This window comes from Pseudorca crassidens, chromosome 10, assembly GCF_039906515.1.
Source record: "Pseudorca crassidens isolate mPseCra1 chromosome 10, mPseCra1.hap1, whole genome shotgun sequence".
NCBI lineage: Eukaryota > Metazoa > Chordata > Mammalia > Artiodactyla > Delphinidae > Pseudorca > Pseudorca crassidens.
In genome coordinates, this window is record NC_090305.1 from 103,461,710 (window position 1) to 103,483,279 (window position 21,570).

The 21,570-nt window shown below is 49.7% G+C and overlaps 1 protein-coding gene across 3 annotated transcripts in view; it reads right to left on the reverse strand.

Moving 5' to 3' along the window:
• FGD5 (FYVE, RhoGEF and PH domain containing 5) overlaps positions 1 to 21,570 on the reverse strand; it is a 123,034-nt gene that overhangs the window by 18,046 nt on the left and 83,418 nt on the right. For all 3 annotated transcript variants that reach the window (XM_067755565.1, XM_067755566.1, XM_067755564.1), the window contains exons 6-12: positions 14,069 to 14,229; positions 13,642 to 13,798; positions 12,938 to 13,025; positions 11,232 to 11,282; positions 10,589 to 10,647; positions 3,473 to 3,544; positions 1,885 to 1,953 (exon numbers count right to left, since the gene is read on the reverse strand). In XM_067755565.1, the coding sequence (XP_067611666.1) occupies positions 1,885 to 1,953; positions 3,473 to 3,544; positions 10,589 to 10,647; positions 11,232 to 11,282; positions 12,938 to 13,025; positions 13,642 to 13,798; positions 14,069 to 14,229 (657 nt within the window). The remainder of the gene's footprint in view (positions 1 to 1,884; positions 1,954 to 3,472; positions 3,545 to 10,588; positions 10,648 to 11,231; positions 11,283 to 12,937; positions 13,026 to 13,641; positions 13,799 to 14,068; positions 14,230 to 21,570) is intronic.

The window sequence follows — 21,570 nt, forward strand, 5'->3', positions numbered from 1 at the left end:
CTAAACAGAGTTGGAATAGACCAGGGTTGGCAATTTTTTCGTAAAAGGCCAGATAGTAAATATTTCAGTTTTTGTGGGCCAGATGGTCTCTGTCGCAACTGCTCAACTCAGCTGCTACAGCCTAAGAGCAGCCACCGACAAATCATAAAAGAATGCGTGAGGCTGCGTTCCAATAGAGCTTTCTGAACAAAACAGGCAGCAGGCCGACCCCTGGGTCAGAGGAACCTTCAAAGCCCCTTCTGGCTCTGTTCTTCTAACACTGACAAGAACTACTGGGCATTCCACATGCACTCCTGGGCAGGCCAGGTGCTGGGCTAAGCCCCCGGAATGATCTCAATTCATCCCCCAGCAATTCCCTCAGGCAGGTGCTGTTATTATCATCCCCATTTCACAGAAGGAGAAACCGAGGCACAGACTGGCTAGACAACCTCCCAGGATCACAAAGCTCATCAGCGGCAGAGCCAGGGTCATGAGTAAATGAGGGTGCCTCCAAGTGTGTGCAGGGTAGTGTGTTGGTGGTGGTCACACCCCGCCCACCATGGGGAACCCTCCTGTGTCACTACCACAGCAGTTCCAGCCTCCCTGCGGCTGCCCCTGGAGCCCCTGTTGCCATGGCAACGCCACGAGCACCCAGGGCTCTATGAGTGGTCCAGGACCACGCTGCCTGCCTTGCACTGCAGCACCAGTCAGCCAGAGGGAGGGGTTCTCACGGGAGGTGACAGGTGGCTGCGAGGAGGGAACAGAGGGAGAAGAGCCTCTAAGCTCAGCGCCCCTTGTGCTCTATGAGGAGTAGAGTGACCCACTGAGGTCGGGCTGGGGCCTTGGGACACGTGCCACAGAGGCTCCCCAAACCCTGATGGGCAGCCGCAGACGTGCCGCTTCGGTCAGGCTCAGGATTCCCCTGCTCAGGACCATGAGCCCTCTCTGGAATTCAGTCCCCAAGTGGCAGAGGGTCTATCTGAGGCCTGGTGTAGACCCAGCTCGTGAGTGGAAGACCCCATCTGCAGCCAATGACTCCACGAGACTCACAGAGGTCCTCCAGACACACCACGCTCCTCCCGCCTCTACGTTTGCCCATGCTGTTCCCACTCCTCCAATGCCCTTTCTTTGTCGGCCTGTTCCTACACACTGACTCAGAGCCTCTCTCCTTTTACTCTGCACACAATTGTAACAAAGTGTAAGGAGACTGTTAGGGCAGCCACAACTGACAGTAACAAGAGATGACAGCTAACGGCGAAGGAGCAGAGAGAAAAATTACATCCAGCAGAGAGAAGAACTTAAAAGGCAAAACTACTTGCGGGGCGGGGGGGGGAGGGCATGGGCTGGGTCTCAGGACTGGGGCAAAGAGCTGCTTGTAGCTCAGTAGCCACTGAGGTTGATGTTACTATACCCCAGGCCTGGACACTCCCTGGTGTTCCAGACTGTGGCGGTAAATCATCAAAAATGTTACGTATATCCCATCCTGTGCACAGTGGAGAAAGGGCTGGGCTCGGGTCAGAACCCTGGTTCCCTTCTGGACCTCTGCCACCAACCTGCAGGGAGATCCGGCCAAGTCAACCCTCCTTTCTGGATCTCAGTTTTCTCGCTTGTTAGATAAGGCAGTTGAACAGCTATTCCCGGTTTAAGAACTTCTTGGTTTTAGGATGGGCACCTGGGTAATTAAATTTTGGCAACATTCCCCTCAAAATCGTTCAAGTAATACATTAGGGATGGATTGTAAAGCCCTCAGCTTTCTGGAAAGCTCGGCTATTCAGAATGATCCGCACCCTAAGGATTAGGCTCTGGTCTAGTCTCCCCTTTGCTTGCAGCTGTCCTTGAGTACTGCCCCAGAACACTTTACAGAACGTGACAGTCCTGGGGCCTGGATGGGGGCCAGGTACTTACCAGAAACAGGTGTCGGGGGCGTCTGTTTTTCCCTGTTACTTTCATCAGTGTCCCTTCTTTCAGAAACTCCTGTGAGGAGAGAAGCAGACCTCCGTGGTCAGGCTGACACCCCCCTATGTCCTGGAGAAGGGTGGGGGGAGGCCCTTTAGTGGGAAACAAATTACGGCACCTCCCAGAGTACCAGAGAGCAACTCATGGGAGAATTCCCAGCTTAGGAGACGTGCCCCGTGTTTGGTGGAGCAGCTCTGCGGACAGGCACCTGGCCTTTCAGGAGCATCCACCTTGAATTACACCAACCCCAGACACCGTTCCGGCCACAGAGTGGTCCAGACAATGACTCGCTTGCTGGTTCGCTACCACAAGGGGTCCAATTGGAACAGAGCCTTTGAAAGTTTGCTAAAATGGCTGAAGACCTGTGAACAGTTGCTACAGCCCCCTCAATTCTGGAGGATACAAATAGATGTTTAATAAATATTCACTAAACTGATGACTCGGGCCAAAACATTAGGTGTGACTTTACACCTAAGTGCAATCTCTCATTCTTTGTTCCTTGTCCTTCATGGACTGGAACAGGTAATAAACATATTTTTGACTATTCTTGAGCTGAGTTTTTTTTTTTTTTGCGGTACGTGGGCCTCTCACTGTTGTGGCCTCTCCCGTTGCAGAGCACAGGCTCCGGACGCGCAGGCTCAGCAGCCATGGCTCACAGGCCCAGCCGCTCCGCGGCATGTGGGATCTTCCCGGACTGGGGCATGAACCCGCGTCCCCTGCATCGGCAGGCGGACTCTCAACCGCTGCGCCACCAGGGAAGCCCTTGAGCTGAGTTTTATGTTTTCCATTTGGAAGCTTAAAGTGGATAAATTTGTCTCTTAAAAAATGTTATTTCTAAATTTATTTATTTATTTTTATCTGCACTGGGTCTTCTCTGCTGTACACAGGCTTTCTCTAGTTGCGGCGAGCAGGGGCTGCTCTTTGTTGTGGTGCATAAGCTTCTCACTGCGGTGGCTTTTGTTGTTGCAGAGCATGGGCTCTAGGTGCACGGGCTTCAGTAGTTGCAGCACACAGGCTCAGTAGTTGTGGCTTGCGGGCTCTAGAGCGCAGGCTCAGTAGTTGTGGCACACGGGCTTAGTTGCTCCGTGGCACGTGACATCTTCCCAGACCCGGGTTTGAACCCGTGTCCCCTGCATTGGCAGGCAGATTCTTAACCACTGCGCCACCAGGGGAATCCCCAAAAATGTTACTTTTAAAATGCTTTGTTGGGGTTCCTGAGAGATGGTTTCCCTGATTTCCCAGCAACTGGACTAAACTAAGAATACTGGTGTCTCTTTTTCTCAGAGGGACACGGAACCCAAATGGCACTGTTTCTTTAAAGGCCCTGAAAGCGGAAAAGCCCAGGGGAGGCAGCTGGGGGGCCTGGGGAGCCCAGCAGAGCCCTTGCCCTCCCCCCACCCTCCTGGGTGAAAGGCACCTGCAGCCAGGCCTGCCTGGGGCCAGCCCAGCTGAACAATGGGGCTTATCAAGGCCTCGCCTGCCTGCCGGGCTGCCCCTTGCCCTTGCCCTTGCCCTTGGCAGCAGTGGTGGCACTCACCCTTCCTGGCTGGAGGAGATCCCCTTGGCCCCGAACGCTGTGCTCAATGTGGACCAGCTTCTGTAGGTTTTCCTGCGGGCGGGAGCAGGGCGAGGGGGAGATGGTCAGGACGCCTCATCTCCTCTGTAAGGACTGGCATTGTTTCCACTTCAAAGAAGGAAATGCAGCCCAGAAGGGACTTGCTTCCAATCTGACCTCCTGTCGGTGGCAGGACCAGGAGTTGAGCCTGGGTCTGCAGGATGCCACCTGTGTGGACTGCCTACAAGCAGGCTAGTCTCTCTGGGCCTGGGGTCTGACACTGCCATCTTTCTGCAGGCCGTGGAGATGGTCACGTGGCCTCACTGTGCCGTCCGATACCTGTTTGTCTCCCGGCCTCTGCTCCTACTCTAGCCTGTGTCCCCTGTAACGCCTGGAGCATCCGGACCTCAATAACCCAGAGGTGACAGATGTCCAAGGCCGGACTGGCTCTGTGGGCTTGTGTCCTTTGTGGGGGTGGGGGGCGGGCAGGGCCTGAGAGAGAATAACGAAAAAACCGTAGCACCTGTGGAGGAAATGCTCTGTACTCCCTCAAGAAACACAAGTGTGCCGGGAGCTCCCTGTCGGTCCCTCACCGGGAATCCACAATACGTAAGGTGACATGCCCCCAGGCCTATGCACACCATCCCGTAAAATGAGAAATGACAAGCACCTAACCCATGGGGCACATGCCCCTTAACCTTTTGCAGGGTTGTTTCTAAAGCCAATGAACGAGGTGAAAATTGTGTGTAGAGAAACTGTCTTGAATTTCAGGCCTTGACACTGTCCCCAGTTTAGGGCATAAAATCCTACCCATTAGAAATGTATATAAGTTGTTCCACTTCCGCTTATCATGTAGGAGCTGCAAGGAAACCATGCCCCCAACCTAACAGGGAGAAAAAGCCATATCATCTGCAAAAGCATAACTCTTCTTATGCCTATGGGAGAGGTGGGGTCCCAAGGCCACTGGGTGAACTGAGTCCCAAAGACGGACCACAGCCCCACCATGGAAACACAAGAGGAACGAGCTATTCTGCCTTTGGCAACACATGGGGGAGGAGGTGGCCGGCATAAAAAAGGTGAGAAGAAAGCAGCTAAAATGTTGATAGATTCTTAAAGGTCAGGTGTGGACTGGTGGGACAACTCAGAATAACAGGGAGCCCCAGACACAAGGCGCATCTGCAGTCACTTGCAAGCTCTTTTCCAGGAGTTTCTGCCAGATACTTATAAAGAAGACTGGGGCCAGAGAGAACCCCCTCTTGGTGGTGAAGGCAAGCAGGCTACCACTGGGGGCTGGAATAAAACCCTGCCCACTTCCACAGGCCCCTCTCTGGTACAAAACCCTTCAGTCACTGGGGGAGGTGGGGCAACCCTCCCACTCCCAGAGCCCAGGCAAAGAGCTGCCCACTGCTTCTGGGGAAAGGGCAGAAGCAAAAGACATCTGTTCCAAGAAGAGGTGGGTAACCTCTCAGGCCCAGGATTGTGCACCAACACAAAGCAGAAACCTGTCAAAGACCCGCCACAGACACACAGCAGTTTTGCCACCATGCAGAGGAGGGGCAGGAATGCTGAGAGAGCCTGGCTCACAGGCCCTACTTAAGACTGAGGCTTGTCCAGGAGAGCTGTGACCTATGAGCCTAGCACGGAGTAACAGGAAACAGTGGTCTACCCCTGAGAAGGGGAAGGGGCAAGAACAAGGAGATCTCCAAAGATGGAGCAGGAACATGAGAAAAACTCTCCAGCACCTCAGGCCCAACACACAGCATCAGGTAACAGCAGCCCCCTTCTGGAGGAGCGTGAAGTCTGTGGGGCTCTGAAGGCGAGGATGGTGACAACAAAACCTAAACCCAGCTCAACTACTGACTGGATTGATGCAACTCCCACCCTCGACATGAATGGCATGAGTAAAAAAGAAGCATGTCCACTTCTGGAGGTAGACACTATTTCCCCCAGTCTCTACAGTTCTTCTACACATAATGTCTGGTATTTGATTAAACATTACGGCAAACGCAAAAAACAAGAACAAACCCCAACTCATTTTCAAGAGATAAAGCATTCAAGAAAACCAGAATGTGAGGTGACACAGATGTTGGAGCCATCAGACAGGGACATTAGAATGACTATGATTCATATGTTAAAGGAGCTAGTGGAAAAGGTAGACAGCATGCATGAACAGACGGAAATGTGAAAAATAAGAAATGTGGTATCAGAAATGAAGAATTCCTTTGACAGGCTTAACAGCAAACTGAACACAGCTGAGGAAAGAATGAATGAACTTGGAGATAGGTAAGTTGAGATTCACCAAACTGAAACACAAAGAGAAAATAGAGTGTGGGGGTGGGGAGGAAGAACAGGGCATCCAAGAGAATTTTCCAAAATTAATGAACAACAACAAACCACAGGTCCAGGAAGTTTAAGAATCACAACAGGATAAATGCCACACCCCTCCAAAACACACATACTTAGATATCATAGTCAAACTTCTGAAAGTCAAATGTAAAGGGAAGATCTTGAAGGCAGCTAGTAAAAAAGGGACACTTTACATAAAGAGGATAAATATAAACATTGCAGCAGATTTCTTATCAGAAACTAGGCAGGCCATAAGACAGTGGCATGGCATCTTTGAAGTACTGAAAGAAAATATTGGTCAACCCATATTTCTATACCCAGGAAAAATATTTTTCAAGAAGGAAGGTAAACTGATCAATTAAATAAATGGATGTTGGATGGCAGGAGCCAGGTTTCTCCCTGTTGGAGTGGAAATTTACAGATAAGCCAGGGAAGGAGGCTGGAATGATCCATTTGGTAAGAATCAGAGTTGAAGACATCAGTAAGAACTCATATCTAGCTTAATACAGGTGGTTATATATAGAAATAGCTATAAATATGAGTATATACACAGGTTGGTATATACACATTTATTACTTTGCTCTATAGCTAAGAGAATCTAGAAGAAATGATACCCCAATAGCAATGAGCAAACCTGGTGCCCAGATCTTGGTTTCTAATACCATTAACCAATTAAAGGAACCAAGCCTCCTTGGAGAAATAGCTGATTCTAGGACTGGGGCAGGAAATATACAACATGATCCTGGACCATCCAGTAGTGCCAGAAAGTAAGGAAGTGCTCAAAAAATAAATAAACAAAATAAAAACCCCCACCCAAACCCACATCAATGGGGGTATATGTAAGAGGCACAGGAACCAACTGGCCAGGTTCTCAATGGCCAAAGATGGAACAATTTGAGAAATAAAATAAAGTAGATGGGATTAGAACTCAAACATAAAATAAATATACGTGAATTCTTACTGATATAAATAATTTATTTAGAATTAGTGAATACATTAATAAATGAGAGAGAAGAGACAAATCTCCCTTGCAGAAGAATTCCAAATAATTTAGGTAGATACTCTGCTCTCAAGGAGAGGGAGCATTATTCCTCACTCCTTAAATGTGGGCTGTGCATAAGTGACTTTCCTCCAAAGAGTACGGACAGGGCAGGTGGGGGTGGAACTTTACATGGAGAAATCCGACAAACACAACCTTGGCCAGGTGATCACAGTCAACATCAACAGTCATACAACAGGTTGCCAGTATGTACCCTTCATATGCTATGATGAGAACCGTACTTTCTGTGATCTTCCGCCTAAACTACAAACCTAGTCTAATCATGAGAAAAACATCGGACAAATCCCAACAGAGGGCATCCTACACTATAACTGATTGGTATTCTTCAAAACTGTCAAAGTTATCAAAAACAAAGAAAGCCTGAGAAACTGTCACAGTCAAAGGAGCCTAAGGAAACGTGACATCTAAAAGTGACGTGATAAATATCTAAAAATCTTATATGTTCTGGTATAATGTTTAAGTCATAATTCTAGTTATTACTTTAAAATGTATATCTCAGAAACAACTAAATTTCCTTGTCAATTGCATTATTACGAACTTTCATCAAATCTTTAACCATGGTCATTTTTAAGTCTTTTGTCATTTACAGACAGTTCTGGGTATACTCTGATGCTTTTGCAAAAATGTTCCTATAAAAGGGTTTCATCTTCAAGGAATTCATGGAAAAGACTCTGACAAGTAAAGGTTTCTGGTAACTGACCATACTGCTGAACTGGAAGAGTAAGCATTTTCAGAACTCTAATGGAAAACTGATGAATTCATAAAAGTGCTAACAAAAGATCAAGAATGAAAAAGAAATTAATTACATGGGACTGAGTGAACTGATGAGGATGATTATAATTTTTGTGACTTTCTGTTTGAATAAAAAAAAAATCCCACAAGGACTCAGAGGCAAAAAATATACAAATCAATTTTCACTGCAAAGTAAAGGAGCTGTTACAGTGGAGGATTACTGGACTGAATGTCAATATTATGACATAGTGTGAGTGTGTTTCATGTTCGGTAATTGCAATCATTGTTGCTTGCTTTTGTTGTGGTCACCCATTTACAATGCTTGGTGTCAGTTTATTTATCTCTTGTAAAATAAAATACAGTGTGTGTGAAAAAAAACCCAAAACAAACAAAAAAAATAAAAATAAAAGTGATGCGATATCCTGGATGACAACCTGGAGAAAACATTAGGCAAAAATTAAGCAAATCTGAATGGACTATGGTCTTTAGTTAATAATACTACATCAATATTGGTTCTTTACTGTAACAAATGTACCACGCTAATATAAGATGTTCGTAACAGGGGAAACTGTGGCACGCGTGCGAACTTTCTGTATAATCTTCTCAATGTTTTTCTATACATTTAAAACTGTTCCCGAAAAAGCTCTATTCAGAAAGCAGAATGGTGGTAGCCAGGGGCTGGGGAGAGGTGGGGATGGTGGTGTTTCACACTGTGTGTTGGATGGTATGTGGGTCCCATTTTGGATTGGCGGGGTGGTGGGATCTGGCTTTTCCTGGAAACCATACCTCCAGCTATGACCTGTGTGAGGAACTGTGGTAATGGTTTGATGTGAGCATAAACCCCAAACGAACGCTGCCCTCCTCCAAGTAGCCTTCGCTGGTCCTCACAACCAATAAGTACTTTCCAGATTCTACTGAAGGCCATCTAGATTCATGGAAGACTTTGCAAAAAGGGGTTCTGGCACCATCAAACATATTTTAATAGGATCACTCTGGCTGCCAGATGGAGAATGGAATGGCAGAGCTGGGAGGTGATGAGGCCTGAGCTGGAGGGGGACCAGGGGGGAGGGGGAGGCAGAGCCCCAGTCCATCTTTCAGGAACACTCACAGCCACTGAGCTCTGCGTCGGGGTTGGGTTATCTGGACCCGCCCGTCCATGGCTCAGGCAGAGTCCTAGCCCGATCCCAGCAGGCGTGAGGTGGAGGCCACTAGTCCAGAGCAGGCCTGGTGCAGTGTCCACAGGCAGCTGGAGAGACAACAGCCAGCCTGCATCTTGGCGTAGCATCAAGCCTGGCCCTTGGAGAAAGCCAGGAGGGTGTTTGGCCGTGGGCTACTCCAGTTGTTCCTCCAGGCAGGGGCCATGTGCAGGAGCTCACCACAGGAGGGAAGACACAGCCCTTCCTGACCTAGATTTTCCCTTTTGGAAGCAGAGGCATATCCCTCCTAAAGGGAAGTGTAGGCAGCCCAGCCCATCTGCTGCTACGTCACGACAGGGCGCCGACTCCAAAGCACCTCTGTTTTTTGGCTACAGTGAGGGAAATCTCACTGTATGTACAAAATGCCAAAATGCCAGAGAGCAGGGAGCCCACGGACACCGGAGGGGGGTGGGTGCTGATGACAACAGCGTGTCTGACCCCCTGGATTTCGCACCCAGCTGTCTTCAGCCTCCACACTTGCACATGTCTCCACCAGCCACCTTGACTTCTCCCCTCAGACTCTTTTCCGACCGCACCTATGCTGTTCCCATCTTCCAGCCACGCTGGGTGACCCTCTGAACTCTGACATGTCTGGCACTTTCCCATCTCCATGCCTGTGCCCAGGCCAGGCCCTCTTCCTGGACCACCCTTGCTCCCTCTGCCTTCATGGCACACGCACATTCCTCCCTGTGTGGGCTCCTCCTGTATCACTGCTTCTCAGTGATCTCCCTGCTGGAGAGATGAATCCCTTCTCTGAACCTTGTAGCACTTTCTCTCTCTCCCTCACGATGTTTATCATGGTTCTTCATGTCCACGTATTTACTGCTCCACTAAGCTGTGATTTTCTCAAGGGCTGGGATTCACGTCTTAGCTCTGCATCTCCAGACCCCAACACAAGACGTGACATGCAGCAGGGGTCCAAGAGACGTTATTTCCTTTCCCCTATTTCTATCTGCTGATGACTGATTACACGGATGCTCTGCATACCTGCCACAGCAAAGCTGAGCAACAGCTCGGCATACACACCACCATCACTCCCACCTCTGCCTGTGGAAGACATCACTAACCGATCACTGAACTCTTTCCCACTGGCCTAGGACTCGGCCTCAGAATCGTTCTTAACACACAGCTCTAGCATATTTACTGCTTAGAGGTGCAGAAATATGTGGACACAAGTAACTGTGGTAACCACGGGAACAGAGTTGGGAGGTGGGATAAAACTGGCCATCCTGGACAGAAACGCAGCAAGCATCTGATCACCTCCCGAATGCAGAGTTATACACTGTCAGAACCAGGTGTGCTTTAGAGCTCACACGTTCTCGTGGATGAACGGCTCTCAAACTTTTGTGGGCCATTTATTTGGGGTGCTTGTTAAAAATGCCTATCTCTGGACCCTATCCCAGAAGTTCCAACTGGGAAGACCTAAGGCGTGCCTAGGAATCTGTAGTTTACAGACCACTCCAGGTGCTAACGCAAATGTTCTCAGACTACAGTCTGGGCACTACTTATCAGGTCTGTGCAAGTCTGCAGCCTCCCTCACTATTCAAATAAATGGTGAACTGGAGACCCAGAGAGGGACACACAGTACCTGAGGTCACACAGCACATGTCAGCGCCAGAACCCATGGCTTGTTGCAAGATCCCATGAGATAAATGGTTGCCTGCGCCCCTCACCAAGAAGTGGGGTATCACAAGGCAGACCTGTGCAGGGTGGAGGGGCTCCTGGAACCTGCAGCCAACGGAAGCTACCCAGGGCTGGACTTACCCCTTGCTCCATGCTGTCATTGGCGCGGTCTGTGACCTTGGAGATGAGGGTCAGCGAACCTACAGAAAGAAGCAGAGCCGAGGGCTGGGCCTCCTGGGGCGGGCCGGGCTAGCTGCCACCTCCTCGCCTCTCCCCACGCAGGATCCCTGCAGGGCCTTGTGTATGGGTGGCACCAATTCTTCCCATGGCCGGGTCAGGTCACTGGCCCAATCCCAGCTTGGCCACTACCACCTAAGTGATCTTGACAGTCACGTGACCACCCCATGCCTCAGTTTCCTTGGCTGTAACTAGAATATGTTAAAATAGGGACTGCCCCGGCAGGTCGCATGCAGGGACAGCCACACAGAACTGGGAGGAAACAGGGAGTCTGGGTGAGATTTTTAGACCTGGCACTACCTCCTATCACTGAATTCTGATCACCTCCTTCTCCTCCTCTGACTGGACGTCAGCCCATCCCAGGGAGTCCCCATGGTTGAAGTGAAGGGGAGTCACTTGGCAGCCCCGGAGGCCTCACGTCCCCTGCACACCCAGCTGGGGGGAGGGGGCTGTGTTGTGTGCCTGGGATCTGGTGTAGAGTCCAGAGTTGGGGAGAGGGACCAAAACAGGAATGTATCCCCTTCCTCTGGGTTCACACCGGACTTACCCTGTGTGTTATCGTACTCAGCCGAGTCCGGGCAAAGGTTATTTAAATAGTCTGCAGACAGAACAAGAGCCAGGAGTCAGTTTGCCCTGGGGAGGCCAGCCCCTCGTGTCCACAACAGGAGCCCCTCTGTCTCCAGAGACGGAATGAGACTTCCAGAAGAATGAGGTGCCCACCCTCTCTTCTGTTAGCCCATCACAAGAACACACTGGCACAAAAGTGGGCCCCCAGAATCACCACCAGCATCACGCCCACCACCGCTAGTCATTCATTCACTCATTCCACAAATATCTATTCAGCACCTGCTGTGTGGCTGGCACTGTGCTATGCCAAGGAAGCACACAGTCGGCTGGGGGAGACAGATGTGGCCGCCAACATGGTAGAGTGGGATGTGTCAGACCCTTAACACATTTACACGCGTAAGGCTCGACACGGGCTGGTCTTGCTCCAGCTACCTCTCCAGGCCTCTCGTTTAGTGGGGCAATGTAGGCATTCTTGCTACTTCTTGAACGTGCCAAGCTTGCTCAGACCCCAGGGTCTTTGCACTTACTATTTCCACCACCTGGTACTCTCTTCTTCCAGATCTTCATATCGCTCATGTCCTCACGTCACTGATATCTCTGTTCAATGTTACCTCCTCAGACAGGTCTTCCCTGAGGGATGGATCTAATACGGCATCCCTGTTCCCCTGAATGTCCTTAATCTGCTTTATTTTTCTGTAAAGCTCTTATGACGGACATATTATACTTTTATTTCCTTATTTGTTTGTTCGAGTATAAGCTCCATAGCGTCACAGAGTTTGTTTAATTCACTTCTACCTTTCCAGCATCTAGCACAGAGCCTGGTACACAGTAGGTGATTCATAAATACTGGTTGAATTAGATGAAAAAATCCTCCATCTCCTGGCCCTAATGTCTTTTCTTACAGCCTGGCTGGTCCCTGGAGTTACATGCCTGTCTCTATGTGTGTAGTTCCATCTTCCCCACCAGAGCACCAGCTCCTGAGCCAGGGGTCTCTGTCCATTTAGAAGGCAGTTGCTCAGGACAGAGGTAGGAGTGTTTCTGGCAGGCAGAGGTAGGGGAGGGGATGACACTCCTGAGGGAAGTTTGTATAGAAGGAAGAAACAAGGACCTGGGGCAGAGCCCCAAGAATCACTGACATTTACGGGGCCATGGAGAGTGGCCAGTAGAGATGGAGAGGGAGCGGTCAGAGGGGTCAGAGGGAGGCAGGGAGAGAGTATACCACAGAAGCTCCGGGAGGAAAGGGCTTCGAGAAGCAGGAAGTGGTCAGCGGCAAAGCCACAGAGAGGGCCAGCAGGTCCAAGGGGGAAAACATCCGCTGATTCAAGAGGGCTTTGGTGATAAGACAGCTTTAGGGAAATGAGACCCACTGAGCCAGGGAGGAAATGCAGCCCAGGGGAAGGTGTGAGTTCCTGTGTGTTAGGACAGAGAGGCTTAAGGGAGACGTAGCAGGTGGCCACTCGGGCAAGTTTCCACGTGGCAGCAGGGGATCCAAAGCTCAGCCGGAGGGAAGGTGGTGGCTGGGCCTGGCACCTCTGCAGGGGGTGACGGCATCCTTCCTCCCACCCCTTCCTGCTACAGTGGGAGGGGAGGTCTCATCGCATACCTTGCCAGGCCTCCCCCACCCCTCTGCAGGTGCTTCCCCTCCCCACACCAGCTCGGTACACCTTGACCTCCTGTGAGGCCCACCTGTGAGGAGCACTTGGTACTGGAACAGGCGCTGAACCACCCTCAGCAGCCGGTGCTTCACGTTCTGGCCACCTCCTTGCTGACTCTGCTGCTCCCAAGAGACAGGAGAACAAAACTCCATCAGAGACCCCTGCCTGAGGTCTCCGGGCTTACGGCATCCCACATGAGCCCATCCACACATGTTCCCTCCATGTCTTCTCCTGCCAGGCTGAGCATCTCCAAAACCAGGTTCCCCTCCTCCAGGGTGTCCTCCCAGATTAGCACCGCCCCACTCTGACAGTTCCATTCTTTCAGGCTCACAGACTGTGCTACACTCAGTTATACATCGCTCCCAGACCCTGCTTTGCACCTAATGTTAGTGGTAGAACAAAGTCCCTGATTTTGCTGCCCAGTAACTGGATCCCCAGTTGGTGGTCATTTGTTGGGCCCTCTGGTGGCTCAGGGCCCCAGCTTGCTTTGTGCTTCTCTCCTGGACAGAGAAACAGCTACTAAAACTCTCCCCATGGCTGGTGCTCACGGAGCTGTCATCAATGGCCCAATAGGGGATGTTCTGGGTTTCCCCTCCTGCTGGGTCACCCTCTCCTCCCTACCCCCAGGTCTGCCCGTCTGCCCCACTAAGAAGCCCCACTGATTTGCATTAAGCCCTTCCATGCCCACCCCCACCCCTGCATCCTTAGCGGGTTCTTGGACTACCAACAACCCACCTCAAATTCTCGGACGGCAGCTGCTAGCCGGGGGGCATGGAGGCAGTTCTCACCCAGCAGACTCAGGTACCTATCAAACTGCTGGATGTGAGCGGCATGGTGCTCAAACTCCTGCTCCCGGGCCAGGAAGACATCAGCCACCTTCTGCTGGCTCTCCCTGCAGCCAAGGAGGGGGCGGACAGGACAGCAAGAACTCAGCCTTGTGACCACACGGTGTTGGACGGTGAAGGTTGGCATTGCATCCCCGGTGGGGATCCCAGGTCGACTCTCCCACGGTTGTTTTACTTTGGGTGAACGACCTAACCCCTCCGTGTCTCAGCTTCCCCACCAGTCAAATGGAGACACCATTTCACATGGTGGGATTTTTACCCCACCTCCTGCATTCCCCAAGGCAACGAGGTGGGGACGGGGGTCCGGGGCCACTCACCAGTGTGACAGCCTCTCCTCCAGCTCCTCCAGGATCCCCTGGTGAAGGTCGCGGATGGGTGGGAGCTCACTCAGGCCACGTCGCAGCTCCTCCCTGGCCAACGTGTCCTTGCCCTCTTGGTCCATCTCATCCAAGGCCCCCATGACAGCTCCATGGAAATCCTGAAACCCCGAGAGGCCTGTTATGCATGAGTCGACTGGACTGAGCACAGTCCCCCAGGCAGCTCCTCCGCGGCTTTGGAGCCCTGGGTACATACTGATGGCACGGGACCTCACACCTGTGTCTCAGACCCTGTGAAATGGGGGTGACAACACGCACCTGGTGATCACAGGTAACTGATGCCCAAAGAGCCCCCCACGGCTCCCAGTATGGAGTAGGTTTAAAGCATGCTCATTCCTCCCCTTCCTTGTGGGACCTTGGGTGCACACTCTTCTTTTACAAGATGGGTAAGAAGTTGGGTAATTCCTTCTCTGAAGAAATATACAGCTCTTGCTTTACAATTATCCATCTCTGAAGAGGTTCATGGGCTGTTCTTTCAAAACAAAGTCTAAAGAAACTATAGGCATCTGCTCCCTGGTGTAAAAATGGTGAAGATGATGACTGTAAAAACATTCATGCGTAGTGCTAAGAAATCAGGAAGGGGTACAAAGCTGTCTTCCTACCCTAACACGGCTGTGTAAAAAATGAATAAAGGAAAAAGCTGAAAGGGAATGAAATGTAAACAGTTACAGTGTCAGGGGTATAGAATTAGGAATGATTATTTTCCCTTGTTGCCTCTGTTTTCTAAAATTTCTGTATCATGATTACATACTTTAACAATTAAAGTAAATTTAGGGAGTTCCCTGATGGCGCAGTGGATAAGACTCTGCGTTCCCAATGCAGGGGGCCTGGGTTCGATCCCTGGTCAGGGAACTAGATCCCACATGCATGCCGCAATTAAGAATTTGCATGCCACAACTAAGGAGCCCATGTGCTGCAACTAAGGAGGCTGCGAGCTGCAACTAAGAAGCCCGCCTGCCACAACTCAGGATGTCACATGTTACAACTAAGGAGCTGGTGAGCCACAACTAAGGAGCCCAAGAGCTGCAGTTAAGGAGCCTGCCTGCCACAACAAAGACGCAGTGTAACCAAATAAATATTTTTTAAAAATTAAAGTAAATTTAATAAACATTAAGATTATAAAGAATGTACGACTTCTTTCTCACAACAAAAATGTCTGATCTTGGGTTTCCCTGGTGGCGCAGTGGTTGAGAGCCCGCCTGCCGATGCAGGGGACACGGGTTCGTGCCCCGGTCCGGGAAGATCCCACATGCCGCAGAGCCGCTGGGCCCGTGAGCCATGGCCGCTGAGCCTGCGCGTCGGGAGCCTGTGCTCCACAACGGGAGAGGCCACAACAGTGAGAGGACCGCAAAAAAAAAGAAAAAAAAAAAGTCTGATCTTCAAATAAACATGCTCTTACATGAGACCCAGTACTACGGTTTTAAATACATGGACTATCCTGAAACCACCTTGAATCCTGAAGCAATGCACATCAGGTGAATCTCAGCATCAGCAGCCATGGTCCGGCGCAAATCCAGAAGGTGACGTCACCTTGTCAACATTCAGGAAGGACGACCACCCTGCCTGTTCAACTGCCTCCCTGATGGGGAACTCATTATGGGCAAGACAGTTAACCCCACTGCTGAATAGTTTTTACTGTTAGAAAAGTTTCTTTACATAGAGATCTGAAAAGGGAAAGTGCCTGAGAGGCAGGGAGGTGGATGGGGCAGAGGGAGGCAAAGGTGGAGAGGGAACGAAGAGAGCAAAGAGAGCAGAGGGAGGGGTGCTGATGGAGAGAGCGAGACAGAGAACGGGAGGGGCAGAGACCCGGGGAGACTCTCTGGCTGCCCCGGAACATCTGTAAAGAGGCCACTGTGCTCCAGGAAGGGCAGCAGATGTGGAGGTTGCAAAGGTCCCCACTTCCTCAACACCTCACCCCGTCCTGCGTCCGGGAACGGCAGGGGGGACACGGGGAGGGCGGCCACCCTGGCTTGCACTCCCAAGGAGCGGGGATGAGTTGGTCCTGTCTGAGGCCGGCCCTAGCCAGCCCCAACACTCAGGTCGGAAACTGGGTGGAGAGAATGTGTGTCCTTAAGTGGAGGCCACACTCTTGGGCCATAATTAGAAACCGAATCGCATTGTACCTGAGCTACCAGAGCCTTTCCTGAAAGCAAGTTTAGGAGGATGGAGAAAGTATGAATGACAATGAAAGGGCAGCTAGGTGGGGATGGCAGCCGGCAGGTGGTGCTACTGAATTCTTATTTCTGCCCACAGCTGGCTCTGGGACACTTGGGGTCATCCTGAACCTGGAGGGGAGGTTTCTCTGTTGACCTTGACCTGGCATGGGAGGGCCCACCCACTCCTCCCTTCGGCGTCTCTGTGTTCACTAGGACCCAGTCTCCAGCCCTGCAGGGTCTTCTCAGCTGCGGCATCCCACAGAAAGAGAGAAAACGTGCTTGATGAGGCTGATAACCCCTCCTGCCTGGCAGCTGGTGGACAGAGGACTTTAACACACCCCCTTATCGGCTCAGTGCCAGGTTCCAGCCCAGCTACCCCAGAAGAGGTCACGGGCAAGCTGTCAACCTATCTGAGCCTCAGTCTCCTCACCTGGAAAATGGGGATAACAGTACCACCAGGTATCTACAAAGTGAGGCTCCTGAGAGGCTCATCCTGATGTTTGAAACTGCTTTGTAAACTATAAAGCGCTATTCCTGCGGCAGCAATGGTTCAATTTTAGATATGACATCTTCAGAGCAGGGCCACATCTGTTGGTTTCCTCCCATGCTTCTGAAGTCCAGCAAAGCATGCGACACAGAGGTGTTTTATAATACTTGCTGATGGATGCACTGCAGCGCCCTTATTTACCAGAAAAGGAGAATGAGTCACGGGGGAGCCAAGACCCGAATAGGGTCACCCTGATACGCAGACCACAGTACACAGAAGGGGGTGGAGAGGGAGAGGGAGTGGGAACACGAAGGACAAGCAAAGACAAGGCTGATGGCTGCATTTGCATCACACTCCAGGGAGCTTAAATATTAATGGCTTTGCAAGCTGGCTTCTCATCTGTAATTAATTCTCACTCAATTGACTCAGTCCCAATGGGCAGGTCGGCCACCAACAGCATGACTCATTCCTTGAACTGGAGCACAATCGGAACCGTACAGACATCCTTTCTGCAAACTCGCATCGGCTGGAAGCGCGAGGGCCCGCCACCCCATCCATTGCTCCCTGAACGGTTTCTGCCATCACCGCACCTGGGGGCCTGGCAGCCACCACAGAGGGAGGAAGGGGGTAGAAGATCCGTGGTCTCATCTCCTTATCACTCAACAAATATCCTGAGCGCCTGCTCTGCCCCAAGCCCTGAGGGGACAGTGGGAACAGGAGAGACGCTGTTCTGCCGTCAAAGAGTTTGCAATCTAGGGGAAAAGCAGTGAGCAAAACGATGACGTCAACACAGGGGTGTAACTGCTGTGACGGGAAAAACACGGGCTGTGCAGACCACGGGAAGGAGACCCGGCTTAGCACCAGGGAGGCAACGCCCACACTGAGACAAGAGGGGGAGTGTTCCAGGTGTGGGGACAGCACGTGCAAAGGCCCTGAGGTGGAGGAGGAACCGAGTTGGGTGTGGTTTGCGTGCCGTGGGTGTGTGCACGCATGCCGCGTGCAGGATTGGAGCATGATGAAGCTGGAGGGTCAGACAGGACCCACCCCACAGGGCCCTGCAGCAGGCTTAAGGGACTTGGGTTTCATCCTGGGGTGGTGGGGAATCACTGAAGGTGCTAAGCAGGGGAGCAAAGTGACCAGGTTATCTGTCTTTAAAAGTTCACTTTGTTGGGAGAACAAACTGGAGATGGCTGGAGTGGGAGACCAGTGAGAAGGCCGTTCCAGTCGTCCAGAACAGGGGAGAGGCCAGGACCCAATGGTGCCATTGTGGGAGAGAGTGCACGGACCAGAGTCGGTAAGGAGTACGAAGTGACTGGACCCCATGCCTGCAGGGTCCAGCCCAACCCCCTGGGGCACCAGAGGCCTTCCTGACTCGGTCTACCCTCTCACATACGTGCCTCCCCAGCTCTGTGTGGAGTTCCTGTCCCAACCCTCGAGGGCTCTAGAGAACGAGGACGAGTCCTTGTCTATCTAGACGGTTGCCTCCATGTGACCTGGGGCAAGTCACTCCACCACCATGGACCTCAATCTCCCCCTCTGCTAAATGCGGACACACGTACCTCTGCACAGGGTTTGTGCAGACCTCCTTCTGTCATGTTTTAGGAAGATTCGTTTCTGGGCCTTGCTTCTCCCCTAGACTGAGTGCTACTTATCTCTGTGCCCTGAGCACCCAGCCCAGGGCAGGTGCTCAACAAACAGCAACGCTGATGGTTACCGAACGCTTGCATTATTATTATTTCTATTTTACCAATAAGGGAATTAGGCCAGAAGGATTAAGTAACTCTCCCAAGGCCACCAGATGGTGAGATTTGAGCCCACGTCAGCCTGACTCCAGAACCCTGGCTCTTCCAGCTGCTTCGCGCCAATTCCTCCTCTTATGACTGGCCCAGACAGGTAAGTGACTTGCTCAGGTCAAGGAGGGGAGACTGGAGCCCAGATCTCCAGAATCCTGGCCAGGGCTTTGCCCAACCTCAGAGACCCTGGGGCAGCCTCGGAGAGAGGCAAGGACGGCCTATGCCTCTGGAGCCCAGACGAGTCTCCTGGGAGCTCGCGGGGTTCCCAGGACCCTGCTCTGGACATGCCTGCAGTGGATGCAGGGACCTCACATTCAGGGGCCTGGTCCCCTGGCTCCTTTCCCCTTCTCCAAACCACTCATTGCATTTTCTGGGTGACATGGCATCTCCATTCTCTGGGCTAAACAGTTAGTGGGCGGCCAGAATGTCCTGCTCCTTGCTAGTGGTCAAACCACTGATGGTGCTGCCAGAAGTCAAGTGGACGCACTGGAATCCCATGAGTCCAAACGTACACCAACATCAACCTTGACCCACCTACGTTATAACTGCGCCCTGGTAGAAGCCGTGAGCTGTCCAGGGCACATGACTTCATTTGACCTGTGACCCTCCAATCACCGGAGGATACTTTGGAACCCTGAATATGTTTCTGTGGGGCACGCAAAGACTTTTTAAACCGTATACAAAAAGTACTAACCATACAGAAAAAAACTGTTAAATTGGACTTCACGTTAGAAGATGAATACGGAAAAATGGAATTTGGTTGTTCTGTGTACTACTCCTAATCTTGTTACTTTTCTATAAATTTTACTTTTCATTTCATTTTATTTTTTGCCATACCATGAGGCATGCGGAATCTTAGTTCCCCAACCAGGGATCGGACCTGTGCCCCTTGCAGTGGAAAGACACAGAACCTTAATCACTGGATCGCCAGGGAAGTCCCATGAATTATTTTAAAATTATTTTAAATTATTTTAAAAAGTCTAAGAATAATTTTAAAAGTAAATAAGATAAGAACAAAATGCTTAGGAATAAATTTAACAAAAGAGGCATAGAACATGTACTCTGAAAACAACAAAACATCACTGAAAGAAACTAAAGAAGACCTACGTAAATGGAAAGTGTCGCATGTTCACAACTTAATATTGTTAACAGGTCAGCACTCCCGAGTTGAAAGACAGATTCACATCAACCCCTATCAAGACCCAAGCTGCCTTTTTTACAGAAATTGACAAGCTGCCCTAAAATTCATATGGAGATGCAATAGCCCAAGCAACCTTAAAAAAAGAACAAAGTTGGAAGACTCACACTTCCTGATTTCAAAACTTCCTATGTGGCTATAAGAATCAAGACTGTGTGGTAATGATGGAGGGACAGACATTTATATTAATGGAATAGAAATAAACCCTCACATTTACGGTCAGTTGATTTTTGACAAGGGTGCCAAGAAAATTCAATGGAAGAATAATCTTTTCAACAAATGGTGCTGAGATATTTGAATATCCATATGCAAAAGAATGAATTTGGATTCCTTCTTTAGATCACACACAAAAATTAACTCAAAATCAAAGATTAAAGGTAAGAGCTAATACTATACGGGACTTCCCTGGAGGTCCAGCTGTTAAGACTTCACCTTCCAGTACAAGGTGGGTGGGTTCGATCCCTGGTCGGGGAGCTAAGATCCCACATGCCTTGTGGCCAAAAAACCAAAAAACATAAAACAAGCAGTACTGTAACAAATTCAATAAAGACTTTAAAAATGGTCCACATCAAAAAAATCTTTAAAAAAAAGAGATAATACTATAAAACTCTTTAAAAAATGAGAGTAAATCTTTGTGACTTGGGGCTAAGCAAAACTTTCTTACCTATGACACCAAAAGCACAAGCAAGGAAAGAAAAAATAGATCAATTAGAGTTCATCAAAATTTAAAACTTTTATGCTTCAAAGGATACTATCAAGAGAGTGAAAAGACAACCTACAGAACAGGAGGATATATTTGCAAATCATGTATCTGATAAGGGACTTGTATACAGAATTACAATAAAAAGACAACCTATTGAAAGATGGGCAAAGGATTTGAAAAGACATTTCTCCGAACAATATATACAAATGACCAAGAAGCACATGAAAGGATGCCTAACATCATTAGTCGTCAGGGAAATGCAAAATCAAAGCCACAATGAGATACCATTTTGCACCCACCAGGATGGTTATCATTAAAAAGACATATAACAAGTGCTGCAAGGAAGTGGAGAAACTGGAAACATCATACTACAACGGTGGGAATGTAAAATGGTGCAGCTAACTTTGGAAAACAGTCTAGGAGTTCCTCAAAAGGTTAAAGAAAGGTTACCATATGGTCCAGCATACACTCCAAAGTATATACCCAAGAGAATGGAAAACGTGTTCATGCAGGAGTTTGCACATGGATGTTCACAGCAGCATTTTCATAACAGTCAAAAAGTGGAAAGAACCCAAATGTCCATCAACTGACGAACGGATAAACAAAAATATGGTATATCCACTCAATGAAGTTTTACTTAGCCATGAAAAGGAATGAGTCAATGACACACACTACAACATGGATGAACCTTGAAAACATTATGGTAGATGACAGAAGCCAGTGTCAAAAGACCAAAAATTGTATGATTCCGTCTATATAAGATGTCCAGAATAGGCAAATCTATAGAGAAAGAACTGGACTGGTGGGTGCCTAGGGCTGAGGGGGGTGATAACTCAGGGGTATGGAGTTTCTTTGGGGTGATGAGAATGTGCTAAAATTGACTGTGGTGATGACTGTATAACTCTGAATATATTAAAAAGTATTGAATTTTATGCTTTAAACAGATGAATTATATGGTTATGAGATTTATAGCTGAATTAAGCTGTTGAAAAAACTGAATAGGGAAGCCACAGATTGGGAGACTATTCACAGTACACATATCTGAAAATGGACTTGTGTCCAGGATACTTAAATAGCTCCTACAAATCAAAAAGAAAAAGACAGA